General features: G+C 34.8%; 3 protein-coding genes across 3 annotated transcripts; all 3 read left to right on the forward strand.

Annotated features, from left to right (window-relative positions):
* The first annotated feature begins 3,054 nt into the window (after positions 1-3,054).
* On the forward strand, positions 3,055-5,099 carry LOC125469724 (1-aminocyclopropane-1-carboxylate synthase 7-like). The gene is made up of 3 exons (XM_048567450.1): positions 3,055-3,375; positions 3,570-3,871; positions 4,004-5,099. Exons 1-3 carry the CDS (start codon positions 3,196-3,198, stop codon positions 4,863-4,865), a joined length of 1,344 nt encoding a protein of 447 aa, XP_048423407.1. The 5' UTR covers positions 3,055-3,195; the 3' UTR covers positions 4,866-5,099.
* Positions 5,100-11,504: 6,405 nt separating this feature from the next.
* LOC125469734 lies at positions 11,505-13,676 on the forward strand. The gene is made up of 3 exons (XM_048567473.1): positions 11,505-11,660; positions 12,148-12,346; positions 13,258-13,676. The coding sequence occupies exons 2-3, from the start codon at positions 12,165-12,167 to the stop codon at positions 13,442-13,444; spliced, it is 369 nt and encodes a 122-aa protein (XP_048423430.1). The 5' UTR covers positions 11,505-11,660; positions 12,148-12,164; the 3' UTR covers positions 13,445-13,676.
* A 568-nt stretch (positions 13,677-14,244) lies between these two features.
* On the forward strand, positions 14,245-16,466 carry LOC125469733 (probable phospholipase A2 homolog 1). The gene is made up of 4 exons (XM_048567472.1): positions 14,245-14,445; positions 14,524-14,563; positions 14,688-14,807; positions 15,669-16,466. Exons 1-4 carry the CDS (start codon positions 14,329-14,331, stop codon positions 15,845-15,847), a joined length of 456 nt encoding a protein of 151 aa, XP_048423429.1. The 5' UTR covers positions 14,245-14,328; the 3' UTR covers positions 15,848-16,466.
* Positions 16,467-16,838: the final 372 nt, after the last annotated feature.

Here is a 16,838-nt window from a genome sequence, read left to right on the forward strand (position 1 = left end):
ATTGACTAACACTTAGAGTTTATTTATACTTTTATTAAGTATAACATAAGATTTTGTGGTATCCACTTGTGTAAATATTTTAAATTGAAGATCGAATTCATTCATTGTATTCATATAGGGTCAAGGAGTGTAGTTATAAAAAATCATCAAAATCGGAGTTAAAATAACCGTTAAATCGTGATTTTTCGTTTATAACCGTTGAAAAGCTTTGTCCCGTTACTTGATCTTTGAATGTTTTTTTTTTGTGATTTTTTGCTGATGTGATCTCCAAGCATATACAAACAATTTTGACGGTTTGGATCGTTGAAATTAGTTTTGGAGAATTCGTAAAACGATAGATTGACTAACACTTAGAGTTTATTTATACTTTTATTAAGTATAACATAAGATTTGTGGTATCCACTTGTGTAAATATTTTAAATTGAAGATCGAATTCATTCATTGTATTCATATAGGGTCAAGGAGTGTAGTTATAAAAAATCATCAAAATCGGAGTTAAAATAACCGTTAAATCTTGATTTTTCGTTTATAACCGTCGAAAAGCTTTGTCCCGTTACTTGATCTCTGAATGTTTTTTTTTTGTGATTTTTTGCTGATGTGATCTCCAAGCATATACAAACAATTTTGACGGTTTTGATCGTTGAAATTAGTTTTGGAGAATTCGTAAAATGATAGATTGACTAACACTTAGAGTTTATTTATACTTTTATTAAGTATAACATAAGATTTTGTGGTATCCACTTGTGTAAATATTTTAAATTGAATATCTAATTCATTCATTGTATTCATATAGGGTCAAGGAGTGTAGTTATAAAAAATCATCAAAATCGGAGTTAAAATAACCGTTAAATCTTGATTTTTCGTTTATAACCGTCGAAAAGCTTTGTCCCGTTACTTGATCTCTGAATGTTTTTTTTTTGTGATTTTTTGCTGATGTGATCTCCAAGCATATACAAACAATTTTGACGGTTTTGATCGTTGAAATTAGTTTTGGAGAATTCGTAAAATGATAGATTGACTAACACTTAGAGTTTATTTATACTTTTATTAAGTATAACATAAGATTTTGTGGTATCCACTTGTGTAAATATTTTAAATTGAAGATCGAATTCATTCATTGTATTCATATAGGGTCAAGGAGTGTAGTTATAAAAAATCATCAAAATCGGAGTTAAAATAACCGTTAAATCTTGATTTTTCGTTTATAACCGTTGAAAAGCTTTGTCCCGTTACTTGATATTTGAATGTTTTTTTTTTGTGATTTTTTGCTGATGTGATCTCCAAGCATATACAAACAATTTTGACGGTTTGGATCGTTGAAATTAGTTTTGGAGAATTCGTAAAACGATAGATTGACTAACACTTAGTGTTTATTTATACTTTTATTAAGTATAACATAAGATTTTGTGGTATCCACTTGTGTAAATATTTTAAATTGAAGATCGAATTCATTCATTGTATTCATATAGGGTCAAGAAGTGTAGTTATAAAAAATTATCAAAATCGGAGTTAAAATAACCGTTAAATCGTGATTTTTCGTTTATAACCGTTGAAAAGCTTTGTCCCGTTACTTGATCTCTGAATGTTTTTTTTGTGTGATTTTTTGCTGATATGATCTCCAAGCATATACAAACAATTTTGACGGTTTGGATCGTTGAAATTAGTTTTGGAGAATTCGTATGCCATCAATCAAGTTCCGTGTGTGTGTGTGTGTGTGTATATATATATTTATTAAGTAGATTTAAATCTATTTATTTTGTACGTATAAATTATAATTGACTGGTACACGGAATAGTACATACATCACGTGTCACGTGTTCATTATAAAAATAGTGAGATATGTCATGACAGTCATGTGTGTGATAAAAAGTTAATAACTTAAAAAAAAAAAAATTTCTCACCACTTCTATTAATTTTCATTTTTCCCTCTCTTTTTTGTTTCCTTTTCAACTTTTTCTTATCATTTTCACTTTTCCCTCCAACATCTTTCCCTAATTCCCTCACTTTTTTGTTTTATTTTCAACTTTTCTTAACATTTTCATTTTCCCTCCATTTTTTTTTCCAAAAAGGACGGCAAGTTGGCAAATGCATGATCATGCATATTAAATTATTAATTCATATGCATTATAATTTTTATAAAATTTAATATATATATATATATATATATATAATATAATTAGTATAGATAGACTTAATATTTTGGGGGTATAATTATTATAGTATATATAATTATTATAATTATTATAAATTTTATAGTTAATTTAATATATATATATATATATATATTTATTATAATTTTTAGGGGTATAAAATTGTAAAATTAATGTATATAATTATTACAATATTTTTTTAGGGGTTATAAAATTATAAAAATAATATTTTGCTTATCGTGTATCGTGTTTACCCACGTGTATACCCGACCCGACCCGTTATCTTAACAGGTGCTTATCGGGTTACCCGATAAGACCCGATTCGTTATCGTGTCGACCCAAACACCTGTTAATTTCGTGTCGTGTCGTGTCGGGTTATCGGGTCGTGTCAGAAATTGCCAGGCCTAGACACAATACATTTCCACCACTGTAGAAAGGGCCACTTGCAGTGATAAGTTTGATTTTAATCATTAAAAGTCATATATGAAATTAAAATGAGGTACAAATATGTGGTAAGTATAATATTGCTCAATAATTTAACTACAAAACCATTCCATTTGAAACAACAATTTGATTGATTAGAAGTATCGACATTCATTTGAAATTTATATATGTAACAAATTGTTATTAACGTTTTAAAAGACAGTAATTTCAAATGAAGATATTGCATAGTAACTGTTTTAAAATGTTAATAACAACGCTTTAACAGCCACCTTTATTCTAAAGCAAATTATGAAGACAACTACCATATTAATTAGCATATTCGATCTGTATGATTTAGGATCATTGAGATCAAGAAAGCTTGGTCAAATTACGGACTGACCAAACATTGTATATATATAAATAGAAGGGGGGGACCTTTTTGTATCTCAGAGCTCTCAACCCTTCTCTTCCTATATATAAGAGGCCTTTTGAGATGGTTTCATTCAGCTCTCTCTTCTCTTTTCTCACTTCCCTTAGTCATTTCAGCTTCCTCAAAAGAAAATCCTTGTCCTAGAAAATCAAGATAAGCCCGAAAATTAATCCCGGTACAGAGCTAGCATCCATGGGTATAGAGATTGAGCAGCAGCAGCAGCCTTCCGTTGAGCTATCAAAAATAGCTGTTTCTGATACTCATGGAGAAGACTCTCCATACTTTGCAGGTTGGAAAGCATATGACGAAAACCCTTACGATGAATCAAGCAACCCATCAGGAGTCATACAGATGGGACTGGCTGAGAATCAAGTAAGTGCTCAACAAAATCCAGAAGAAGAAGATTGCTTTTTTTTTTTTTAATTTTATTTTAAAGAAACCTTGGTGGTACGAGAGAATTTTATTGATAGGGTGTAGTGCTCAACAAAACCGAGAAGAAGAAAATACTAATATGTTTTTTATTTAAGAATTGTGACCTAATATATATTTTTTTTTGTATTGAACAGGTTTCATTCGATGTGTTGGAAAAATACTTGAAAGAGCATTCAGAAGCTTCCAACTGGGGAGCAAAGGCATCAAAAGGAGTGTCTGGCTTTAGAGAAAATGCCTTGTTTCAAGATTACCATGGTCTTTTGTCTTTCAGAAAGGCAATGGCAAGTTTCATGGAACAAATAAGAGGAGGAAGAGCCAAATTTGACCCTGATAGAATAGTCCTAACTGCAGGAGCAACTGCAGCCAATGAGCTATTAACTTTCATTATAGCTGATCCTGGTGATGCTTTGCTTGTTCCAACCCCATACTATCCAGGGTAAGAATACTCCTCCACTACTCAAACTTAATGCCATTCAGAGTGACGAAAATGTTCCCTAGTCAGACAGTCTGGCATTATTTTGTCAAAGTGTCAAAAACTAATTATGCCAACTCAAATTTTGTTTTACAGATTTGATAGAGATTTGAGGTGGAGGACTGGTGTGAATATTGTGCCAATCCACTGTGGCAGCTCAAACAATTTCCAAATCACTCCTCAAGCTTTGGATGCTGCATACAAAGAGGCGGAAGCCAAGAACATGAGAGTGAGAGGTGTACTCATCACAAATCCTTCCAACCCTTTAGGTGCAACAGTCCAAAGGGCAGTCCTTGAAGAGATTCTTGATTTTGTCACCCGGGAAAACATCCATCTTGTATCTGATGAAATTTACTCGGGCTCTGCCTTCTCATCCACCGAGTTCATAAGCATTGCAGAGATTCTTGAAGACAGGCAGTACAAGGATGCAGAAAGAGTCCACATAGTTTATAGCCTCTCAAAAGACCTAGGCCTTCCGGGTTTTCGTATTGGCACCGTGTACTCTTACAACGACAAGGTTGTGACAACAGCAAGAAGGATGTCTAGCTTCACCCTGATATCTTCTCAGACACAACATCTCTTGGCTTCCATGTTGTCTGAGAAGGAATTCACTGAAAATTACATAAAGACAAATAGAGAGAGACTGAGGAAGAGATACGACATGATAATCGAGGGTTTGAAGAAATCGGGGATTGAGTGTTTGACAGGCAATGCCGGGTTGTTTTGCTGGATGAATTTAAGTCCACTTTTGGAGAAACCAACAAGAGAAGGTGAATTGGCTCTTTGGGACTCTATGCTGTATGAAGTGAAGCTAAATATATCTCCTGGTTCTTCATGCCACTGCTCTGAACCAGGCTGGTTTAGGGTTTGTTTTGCAAACATGAGTGAGCAGACACTTGAAGTTGCTCTTAAGCGAATACATAATTTTATGGAACAAAGAAAGAGAAGCAGGAATTAATCTAGTTTTCTCTCTTTAATGTTCCTTTTAGGTTTTTGAATGGTTCTCCCATTTTGAATCTAAAGAGTACAAAATCTAGCATCAGGAACTGGAATTTTGTCTCATTACATACACATAGTGTAGATCATATTGGATGAATAACATCCTTGTTTTCTTGCTTGGAAAAGCAAGTTTCACAGAAAATCAAGTTGTAAAAGTAATATATTTTCAGTTTTTAATTATTCATACATTCAATTACACTAAAAGTGCATTCTATTTTCTAAAAAGTACGATTTTTTTAAAATACAGTAATGTGGGGTCGAGAATATTAACAACTAAAGAGATTAGAGACCAAATTACCTTTAATCAAAGCAGCAAGGAACACATGACAATTGACAAACTCCGCTTAATTAAGTTGCTTTCCGATTATCATGAAAAAGATCCGGGTTCTATTAATAATGTCATATCCTGCTCGTACACTACCTTGCGCGCGTACGTGATTAAGATGTAGTAGCTAGGGTTCATCATTTTAACAAACAAGATGTAGTTGTTAATTAATTAAGATATGATTTTCTTAATATTTATAAGCATTGTGCACCATGCTTCACCAAATGGCTGGTCCACCACATGATACCATTTGATACACATTTGAGCAGACCAACACACACACACACACACACACACACACACAATAGCATAATATTAATGAATCGAGATAGTCTTCGGATCTTGAAATTCGGAGCCCACGGATCCAGAGATTCAAGGTCGTTCAAAGGAGGGAGAGAGACATGCAAATCTTTGATTTGCGTAAGGTGGGCTAGTATAATGAGCTAATGGGGGCCGTAGAGTTTAAAATGAGTGGTCCGTATCTCTGAGTCTGCCGATCCCAGACACAGTAATCCAGAGAGGATCTCATATAAAATGACCTAATCGTAATCTCTGTAATTTGATAATTTGATTGAAGCCATGAAATATTATCATATATGTGAAAATCAATGGGAGATCCAGAAATGATGCACATCAAGCACAGAGATAACATCAAGAGAATTATGTAGTGTAATTATAGTTTATTTATTTATTATTATTTAAAAAATAAAACAATAATTTACATTACATTAGTCTAAATTATGAAGAGGAAGATTTGCACTCGAGTGCAGAAAGTGTGAGAATGTGAGGACAAAGTCCGACATCGGTGAGGACCAAATCATGCAATAGCTTATAAGAGGTTAGACTATTTCTCATATTGTCAATTAGTTTTATGGTGAAACCCCAACTTCTTCAGAGTAAAGTCTAACAAATTTGACTAAATCCACATATATATGTGTGTGTGGAACTAATTAGTTGGTCAAGAACTAGACACATCATTACATATTGACAAAAAATAAAGACTCATGCATTATCATATGATAAATTAAGTTAATATTTATTATGCCATATCATTTGACTTTAATACAGTAGCCATTTGTGCATATTAAGTAAAGATTCAATCTCTTTCATGATCAGCTTTCAAGCATTTTTCATCACACTGTCTTCCATTGAGATATTATATATCTACGAATTGGTCTTTCATTTCAGGGCTAACCATAAATTAAACGTATATGTATGAAAAGTGTACGTGAATTGTTAATTGGTTGAATTTCAGGAAAGTCAAATTCAAAAACATCATTTTATATCTGTCGACCATAATGATAATGTCATTTCATATACATGGGAACAACGACACTCCACGATAAGTCTTTTGTATTTTTTTTCTCCTCTTAATAATATAGAATTGTTGTCTTTCTGTGAGAAACTCAATATCATGCCGACTATTTCATGTTAATGTCACATTAATTTTTCCTACTCTATTCAGGATGATTCAATGTGGTTAGGGTTTCTCTCCACAAAACATCCTCACCAATTCAACTATGTTTTTCATCAAGGCCGGCTTTGAGAGTGGCCAAAGTAGGTGCTCACCTAGGGCTCCTAAATATACACATACACACACACACACACACATGCCCTTTTATGCAAAGGGATACTCATTTTTTGAAAAAAATGGAGATTAGGTGTGGGGTCCACTCCACATCGAACTTCAACGATTCGAATGTATATTTTATAAGTCTCGTTTCATAGATCATCCTTACAAAAATTCAATTCAATCTAAAACCATTTGCCTATTTAATTACCAAGATAAAATTTCATTGTTTTTTATATAACAAAGTATTTGTTAATTTCTTTGAACTCAATTAGATGTCTTAAACATTTCCGATTTGACTAATACTTTGCAAGGATGATCTATGATATGCAACTTGAAAAATAGATAGTTTGGATCGTTAAAGTTTGATTTGGTGTGGACTCCACAATTAATCCCCATTGTTATAAAAAAAAAAAAATGGGATCCCTTCCCTTAAAGGCTTCCTATATATAAAAGAAACCTTTAAGGGAAGGGATCCCCATTTTTCAAAAAAAATGGGGACATCCTCTTGACCATTAAATTTGGCTTTAATGAAATCCTGTGGTTGAGATTATGTGGCCTGTGATTTAATCTCAGCCATAAAATTTCATTAAAGTCAAATCTAATGATCAACAAGGTGTCCCCATTATATATATACACACACAGGCCACAGAATGAAATTATGTGGCTGAGATTAATAATATTATGTGGCTGAGATTAAATCACAAGCCACAAAATCTCAACCACAGGATTTCATTAAAGCTAAATCTAACGGTCAACAGGATGTCCCCATTTTTTTTGAAAAATGGGGATCCCTTCCCTTAAAGGCTTCCTACACACACACACACACACACAATTCAAATTCAATTAAAATATCAAAAAAATAAAATCATAGGAATTGAAAAAAATTGGTTGAAAAATTAGATTATGTAAACTTAATTAGTAAATTTTCGTCTAAAAACACGAGAATTGTACATAATATTTAAGTAATGTTTGTATATCGATCTTTCTTCTTTTGATATTAAATTTTAATGATATTTGATGAAAAAATAGATTTTTCATGTATTTAGCGATTTTTTTTTATGCATATCATTGTACAAAGACAAGGGTCAAAGAACTCTAGGGCTTTGCTCACCTAGAACCCCCAAGTTCTCAGGGCCGGCTTTGTTTCTCATTTGATCTAGCATCAATATTTGTTTTTCATCATTTAATTTGATCTATTCATTTCTAGGGTTTAGTGTGAATATAATGGTTGGGATTTCTCCTCCGTAGCAGAGTTGCTTGTTGACAATATATCTTGACACACACGGACACGGTTACACCAAACCCCACAAAACTCACCAATCACAGTCCGCCAGATCATCCCCATGTGGCTCACGATGGCAATCATCAGCCGCCAAGTAAGCATGGAGATCCATATAATAACCAATTTAGCCAACTACCACATTTGATTAAAGTCTTTCTGCCATGAACGTTGAACAAGTTTCATCATGTCTCAGCTGAGTTCTTTTAATTTATATATATTGAAAGTAGACTATCGATCGACGAATGCTGTAAAGTGCAAAGCTGTCAGTGCCGTGATAGTCGCACTGCCAATTGCCATATCGAGCAATGGTCCACAAATGATCACAATCAAATTATTCAATCGTGATGGTATATATTTCGTTCAAAAGACGCAATAGTATATAAGAAAAAAAACTAGAGGAAGGAACCACCCTTTTGGGGCTAGGAAAATTCACTAAGTCAGTTCAGCCTCCTCTAACAACCATCGTGTGATTTACTAGCTTTAGAAATCAAATCTAGAACGTACAATATGAAATACGAGCCTAAAATGAAGAATTAGAGACCTAGCTAGGGCATATATCTAGTTGCCAAAAAAAAGCTAGGGTATATCTAGAAGGTTGGCATAATTATAAGATGTTGGTGTATCAACTAGCTACTGAAAATAATTATTGATATTCTCTTTTTAGGATTCATTTTTATATTTGTTTAATGCTTATATCCAAGATTATGTCTATTATTATGATTTCATGACTTGTTACGTACTTACTTGAAATCAAGAAAATCGTAAATTTGATGATATATATGTTACTTGAAATGAGAGAAGTCTATGGAACCCAGAAGTTAGTGAAAGAGGGGAAAATATGAATAAGAATGGGATTGGATCAATCACTCCCTTAATCAAGCTACTTCATAATGTTTCAAGTATTAGATTAGTGAGAGCTATATTTAAAAAATAAAAAAAAATAAAAAATAGGTCTAACTACAGTTTACACCCTTTAGCTAGGTTTGGGGTTATTTTCAAATTAGCAGGTCACAAGGTTCTAACTTTTTCACATTAGACACGAAATTTTTAAAACTATATCAATTTATAGTTTTTGTCTAACGAATTATTTGAACCTTCATAAAATTGACGATATGAGCATGAAACCCATAATTGGGTTGATATGTAAGACATATTTGTACCAAATTGACTAAAAAAACTCATTAAATTGATACAATTACAAAATCTTAAAGTACAACATGAGAAAATTGATACAGTTATAAAACCATAAGGTGCAATGTGAGAAAATTGCTCTTACATATCCCTTGAATGCCAACCTTTGATATAAAACCTTATATATTCTAACTTTTTTTTTTACTACTGCAAGAAGCAAGAATTATATTTCCATGAAAAGACTTCATGCCAACCTTTCTCATACAATAGGGGCATTTGGCCATTAGGGTTGAGCCGGCCAGGTTTAAATATTTTAATTAGCATGTAAATGTATACTTACGTACATGATATAATGGTGTACGTGATTACTATGTCTTTTAGCATGTAATATACGTATGGTGTACAATGTTGTTAACTTCCTATCATGTGATGCTTGAGTACGTTCATTTTTAGTTAATATTTAAGTCAAGAATTAATAAAAAAAATTAAAACGTTTGCCAGACAAATTTCAGTTCGTATTTCACACGACAAATCATGAGTTCGATTTCTAACGCACATAATGGTGGTCAGAAAAGGCTGAAATACCTCTGTAAATATTTCCTTTCACGGGTTAATATGGTCACTTCCTTGATCATGTGCACAGAAAGTAAAGGAATTCACTCGTCTATGGATATACAACTCTTTTAATTTTATTGAACAATATATATACCTGCAGCTGAATAGCCAATTGATCTCAGAATACTTACAATTAGGTAGCCGTCTTAAAAGATTATTATGATTGCTTAGTATTTATTTGTTAGGGTACTCTCTGATTTAGGGTTTTTTTTAGGGTACTCTTTGTATTAGGGGCTTTTTTTAGTATACTTATAATTATATCTCAGATCCTTACAATTATGTTAGGGTACTCTTTGTATTAGGGGTTTTTTTTTTAGATTATGATTGCTCAATATTTGTTATTCAAGTTCAAGATAGCTTTGTTTGTTTAAAATTAGGTAGCCGTCTTAAAATATTTAGTCTTTATGTAGCCGTCTTGACAATTTGTAGTCATTCTTTTTTGTTTTAGTCAAAGGAATAATAATTAGAGTTCCTAATTAGTTTTTCATCTTTTTGTCCTTTCATTTGTTAACATGCATGGTATCAAACTGAGTTGGATCCATCTAGTTCAATCTGCTCTTGTTTAGTATCGGTTTGTTTCTCGCTTCTTCGCCTCTTATGTTTTATCCTTGGTTTAGTTTCTCGAGTTCTAAACCGTAGATTTTCGTAAGAGTTTGTCGTAGGTTCATTTTCTACTTGGGTTTCTGTTTCTATTTTTTCCTTGTTCTTGTTTTCATGTGTCAATTTTCATTTTTTTTCTTGGGTTAATTGGTTCAACTTCTTTTTGCTAGTGTTCTTTTACTGAAGAACTTCTTGGTTTCTTGATAGTGTCTTACTGGAGTTCTCAAGCTGTTGTTGTAAAAGATTGGTTGGGCAAACATTAGCCGCGAATGCTTGGTCTAGGATGATTGTCGATCATGACACTAGAGGTGATGCTTGGCTTGGACCTACATTGTCTACTTATGCTTGGTCTAGGATGAATGTTGATATGCGCAATCTTCAATTCACGTCAGCTTGTTTGTTTGTTTATAGCTCACATTAGCAGTCAATTTGTAAGTTTGCATTGTCATTGGTATTGGATGTTTACATTGGTATTGACTTTGAAACTTTACATTGGCTTGGGCATCGACAGAAAACATCATCATCATTGATTTTCTCTTTGGCAAACTTATGATGTGGTATACCACCATAAGTTTGACAAGTGTTGGAAAAGTAGGCAAAAAGCATTAGCCGCGAATGCTTGATCTAGGAGGATTGTCTGTCATGAAACTAACGTGATGCTTGGCTTGGACACACATTGGGTACTTGTTCTTGGTTTAAGAGAAATGTCGATATGTGTCATCTTCAATTCAACATCAGCAATCTATTTGTCAGTTTATATTGTCATTGGTATTGAAGCTTCACATTGTTATTGACATTGAAACTTTGCATTGGCATGGGCATCGACATTGGCAAACATCGTTGTCATTGATTTTCTCCTTGGCAAACTCATGATGTGGTACACCACCTTAAAAAGTTAGAAAGTTGGCAAAAGGCGATATTTTTTTTCTTGAGAAAATGGGCCTTGGACATTCTAAAATGGGCCCATCAAGATGGATAAAATGATTCAGTCTATGCTAGCTGAGATCGCAAAACGAAAGCCCACATTTTTTTCCTAGAATTACTGTTAACACCCTCAATGGAAAGCAAAAAGCCCAAATGATAAAACCTCTGGTCTCAAACGCATGCCCTCTCGACCATAAGCACGCATACCGCTCCGCAGCACAAAGAGAAGCGAAGGACTCGACAGTCTAACTCTCCCCTCTCTCTCTTTGGATTTGCATTCGAATCCAGGAGCACGAACGCGAAGGTAAACCCCCTTCAGATTTGCTCTCCGTTCTTCAATTCACCATCTGTTGATTTTTCTTATGGCTATTCAGCTTTTTTTGTTTTGTTTAGATCTTGCGATTTTAGTACTGACCCTTTTGGTGTTTCGCTCTGATTTTGTAATTGGAGCATGAACATCTGTGTGTTTTAGGTGGGGTTTTAGACCCAGATGAAAATATTTGATTTTTTTGAGCGTTTGAAGTTTACTGCAGATTTAATTTTGTTTGAATCTGGATGGTTAGGGTTTTAGCTCAAAATCCAATTGTCAAATTTCATTTTTGAGGCCGATAGAACTTATGATTAATGCTAATGTCGAAAAAAGGCAATGGGTTTATAGTCCTTGCAAAATGATGAAATTTTTATTTTTGGTGGTGAGATTACTTATTTTTGTTAAGTTATAGTTTGTTTACTTAGTTTTGGGGCTAATTTATGATCATTTTGTAATGTAATTGGTTGTATTGTGAACTCAGGATTGATTTGGGCATCAATGGCATCGAAGTTGCGTCAGTTGCAATCTAAGGCTAGTCAAGCAACACAATTGGTGTCCAAGTATGGAAGTACCTACTACAAGCAGTTGTTAGAGGAGAACAAGCAGTACATTCAACACCCACCAACTGTGGAGAAGTGCAACGAGTTGTCCAAGCAATTGCTTTACACTCGACTTGCTAGGTTATATTTCCAAACCTTTTCTGTTTACGGACTGAATTTAGTTATTACTTGGCTGCGTCTGCTACGAGTTGTAGATTGAAGACCATTAAAGAAGTCTCATATATGTTGACTGAATGCTCTTCTTGATTTAGTTCTGGTAGTACTTTGCTGCATCCTTGTAGACGATATGTTCCATTATCTCACAGCCTTATTTTGAAAGTTTCAGCACATTTTTTACCTCCTAAAAAGCCTGACCGTGGTCACTAAAATGTATGATAGGGTAGATGATTTCTGAGCCACTCTTGCCAGCATTAGGTTCAAAATATATAACTGCATGAAGAAAATGTTTTATTTACATCTTAATACATGTTTGCCTATTAGATTTCTTCCATTTATCTTCTCTAAGTAGCGTTTCTTTTGAGATGAAAGAAAAGCAAGCAGTTTTTTAAAGCTCCAAAGCTTGAATTTGATGTTGATGCAGATGTTTTAATTGAAGGAGAAGTATGTAGATTGGGCCTCCATTTAATTTTCTATTTTTTCCATAATAAATGTGCTCTGTGAAGAAGCTTAGAACAGCGCACTGTCTTCGCTCCTATTCCTTTGTGCTAATAAGTTTTTAGAAGTGTTCAACTGCTTTAGAAACTTGGTGAGGTCTATGTTGCTCGTGTTGCATATAGTCTAGCACCGGGTATTCAGTCATCAATTTGCTTCCAGGACATGGCACTAGAACGTATTACAATAGTCTGAATAATTTGGATACGTGCTTGAATTACAATCTTTTATATTGTGATTTTCAAAGGGCTTGGCTATATTTCTGCAACTGAGAAACCATCATTCAGAATGCATCTAATACCGCATCTTTTTTCTTTCTTTTTCGTTGCAACGACATCTTAGTTGTATTACTATATCTGACTCATTTCCACTCCGTACAGTATTCCTGGTCGTACTGAGTCATTCTGGAAGGAAGTTGATTACGTCAAGCATTTGTGGAAGAACAGGAAGGAGGTGAAGGTTGAGGATGCTGGAATTGCTGCTTTGTTTGGGCTGGAGTGCTTTGCATGGTTTTGTGCAGGTGAGATCGTGGGAAGGGGATTTACTTTCACCGGCTACTACGTCTAAGAGTAACCATATGGTAAAATGTTTCTAGGGATTGCACAGGTAACCCTCTCTCGTCATTTGGGGTTGATCTGAACCGCGGGGACTGTACTAGCTATTTTTTGTTTTCCTAGACGAATTTTTGAAGCTGAGAAATCGGCGGGCTAGTTTGACAGCCATAATAATCAAATGTATTTGAAAGTAACTTGAATGTGATATTGTTCGGTTAATCATGAATGATGATAATACTTCACAATTCTGATTGGATTCACCCTTTCTATCCATCAATGGAGCTTTGTATCCAAATTTCTTGAGGAGTAGCTCACCCTTGTCCAGGCTGGATCAAGAAAACAGGGGCGTCGAGCCCCAATTGTTTGAACGGAAAGTTAGTCGGAAACCGACCAATTTACTTTTGCCTTACATTTTCGGTTCCTAATTTTCACGTTTGGCTATCCTATCCTATGTAGTACCATAGGTTTTAATGGGTTCGATATGAGATTACTGATGAGATTATTGGTGGTCTATTGCTGGTTTAGTTCACCGTTCGATGTAGTTTTTATTACAAAAAATGAAAAGACCATAATGACTATTTGGAAATACTAATAACATTTTAATTTCTTATAATTTATTTTATGAATACATATTCATAAATTATCTCCCAAAACAAAATTGAATACATTCGAGGAAAGTTCTCTTATTAGAAAATTTATTTTTATTCTAAAACAAAAATAGTAATTAAAACGGCAGCGACCAGCGAAGGGTATTTCAGTAAAATCAGACGGCGTCATTCCCGCGAATGCGAGACTGACAAAACTATATACGCGGAAACGCTTCGAGGGCGAAGGCGCCGAGGGCTTCAATTTCTGGTAATATCGTTGAGCGCAAAAGCTAAAACGCGAGAGACAACAATGTCGTCAATGTCGCGAGACGCCGGCCTCCGTCGCATGACAAGGTTCGCCGCCGCATTTTCCGTCGTTATCTTCTCCTTCGCCGTCGTCGCCCACTGCTCCAACAATGATTCCGAGGTAAATATCATCTCTTCCCACAAATTTGGAAGAAAAATTTGAGTCAATTGTTTGTAAAATGGCTTCTGGAACTTTCAGGTGACTTGCAGCCGGATCTGCGTGGCGGAGAACTGTAATTGTAAGCTCAATCACTATACTTACTCTTTAATTTCTCGAAACTCAACTTTGTTTCGTTATTAATTTAAAATTTATATTTGATTTTAATTATTTGTTTTATTTCGTGTTGATGTTTGTAAATTTAGCGGTTGGGATTCGATACGGGAAGTACTGCGGGGTAGGGTGGACCGGCTGCCCGGGAGAGCAGCCCTGCGATGATCTTGATGCTTGCTGCAAGATTCATGACGATTGTGTTGGCAAAAAAGGTAACAATTTTACTTCAATTTTTGTTTTGTTCGAATTTTGGAAGTATAAAGTACCCTTTTTTTTTTATGATTCGAGTGTCGGAGCTTTCACTTTGCTGCAGTTATGTGGTTGTTTCAGACACTTCACTGATTTGATAAGCTTTAGAAACTTGATTTTTGGATGAATTGGAAACAAAATGTCAAATGTGGGTGGCCTTTTGATGGCAAAAAGAATCAATCTTTCGATTATTAGAACGTACTGATGAATTGGGATTATATAGATCAAAAACTTTTTGGTCCAGTCATTCGAAAAATTCCCTGTCCAATTTTCACTAGTTTCGGATCCTTTTTAGAAACTTGTGGTCTTGTTCTGTTGAAAGAGTTCTGGTTTTATTTTGCTGAAGAATACAAAATCATGAACGAAAACCAACTTTTACTTGGTTAAATTCTAGGCCTGCTCCGCTATAAGATAAGGAGAGTGGGAATATATGATATATCCTCGTGAGCTCCTATCCCTCGGGAGAATAACTTACTTACACTGGAGAAGGATATATCCTCTTGATTAATGAGATAGTGAGAGCGGGGATATTTCCCCGTGAGAAGGTACTTTATACTTGAGGGCACTATTGGTGGGTTGACATGTTGGTTGTCTGGTGCAACCAGCAATACCCAATTTATAACTACCAAACCTATAATTAACAAACGGAAGACAACTTGGGCAAATGTAAGTTGAATAGGTTATACAGTAGACACTACAATGCTTGGGCAGTTCATCGTGAACTGTGCACTTACAGTCGTTTGTTCTTACCATTTTGTTGCTGGTCTGTATATGGATGATTGTAGATGAAAGTTCTCTGATTCTAGTAATATGTTGTTTTATAGGTATGACCGACATTAAATGCCATGAGAAGTTCAAGCGCTGCATAAAGAAAGTACATAAATCTGGGAAGGTTGGATTTTCTAAGCAGTGTCCTTATGATACTGCTGTGCCTACTATGGTACAGGGTATGGATTTGGCTATCTTACTGAGCCAGTTTGGTAACTCAAAGCTTGAACTGTGATTTGCCGAAGAAGAGAGACATTCCCCAGGAGTAGAATACCCTACTTACAATTTATCTCCAACACCCGAAAAGTGGGAGTGAAACTCATTTGACAGAAATGAACTAACTATGATCGAGTAAATGGATCCTCGGATCTACATCTACCTGTTTATGTATTGCGTTACTGACTCTAATACCTTCGTTTTTACAAGTGTTTCTTATTCTACAACTCTGTGGTTATTGACATGAATTCAACAATTGGTTACCCCGAAAAATTCTTTTTCTTAGGTTGTTTGTAATGTATAGAAAACGAGTTGGATTCGCTCTGAATTTTTTTTTTTTTATGTGATAATTTTGTGGTTATGTCCAGAACAATGTTATCTTGGTCGGTATTTAGGTTTATCTTGGAAGCGGAACTAAGTGGAAGCTTGGTCTCCAGGCCTCTGAAATGAAGACGAACTCAAGCTCCTTGTTTGCTTACTTTAACTCAGATGATAGTGAGGCTGAGGAAGATCATCCTAGAAAGATTTCCACCAGCAATGCTCATATGACTACCAATATTTCTTGAGGTGTCACGAACTTCTTGTGATTGGCACATGAGAAGAGAGACCGAGACAATGTTGCATTCAACGTGCTGCAGGTAAGTTTTTCCGCACGGACTGAGATTATGACGAATGTAAAATCCCATGAGAAGGTTGGGTTAGTGATGTGCCTACTGTTGTATATATCGTACAGAAGGAAGTTGGTGCCCACCTGAAAGCACACAAGCAACAACTTTTGCTGGGATTATTATTTAAATCGGGCGCATTCTGCAGTTAGATGGCTTGTAATATTGTATGAAATATCTAGCTAGCATTCTAACTTGTCCATCCCACTTGGTGAATTCTTGCTCACAAGTCGGCTCTATTCTTTGAAAAGTCAAAGTGGCGTTTGTCCGTGGATTCTTGGCTGTCCCGGAGATATCTCATTTTTTATATATCTCTTCTCATCACGCAACAAGTGATGGAAAAGA

Source organism: the organism of the source record quoted next, unplaced genomic scaffold (assembly GCF_019419815.1).
Source record: "Pyrus x bretschneideri cultivar Hongxiangsu unplaced genomic scaffold, Pyrus_bretschneideri_v1 Contig44, whole genome shotgun sequence".
Lineage (NCBI taxonomy): Eukaryota > Viridiplantae > Streptophyta > Magnoliopsida > Rosales > Rosaceae > Pyrus > Pyrus x bretschneideri.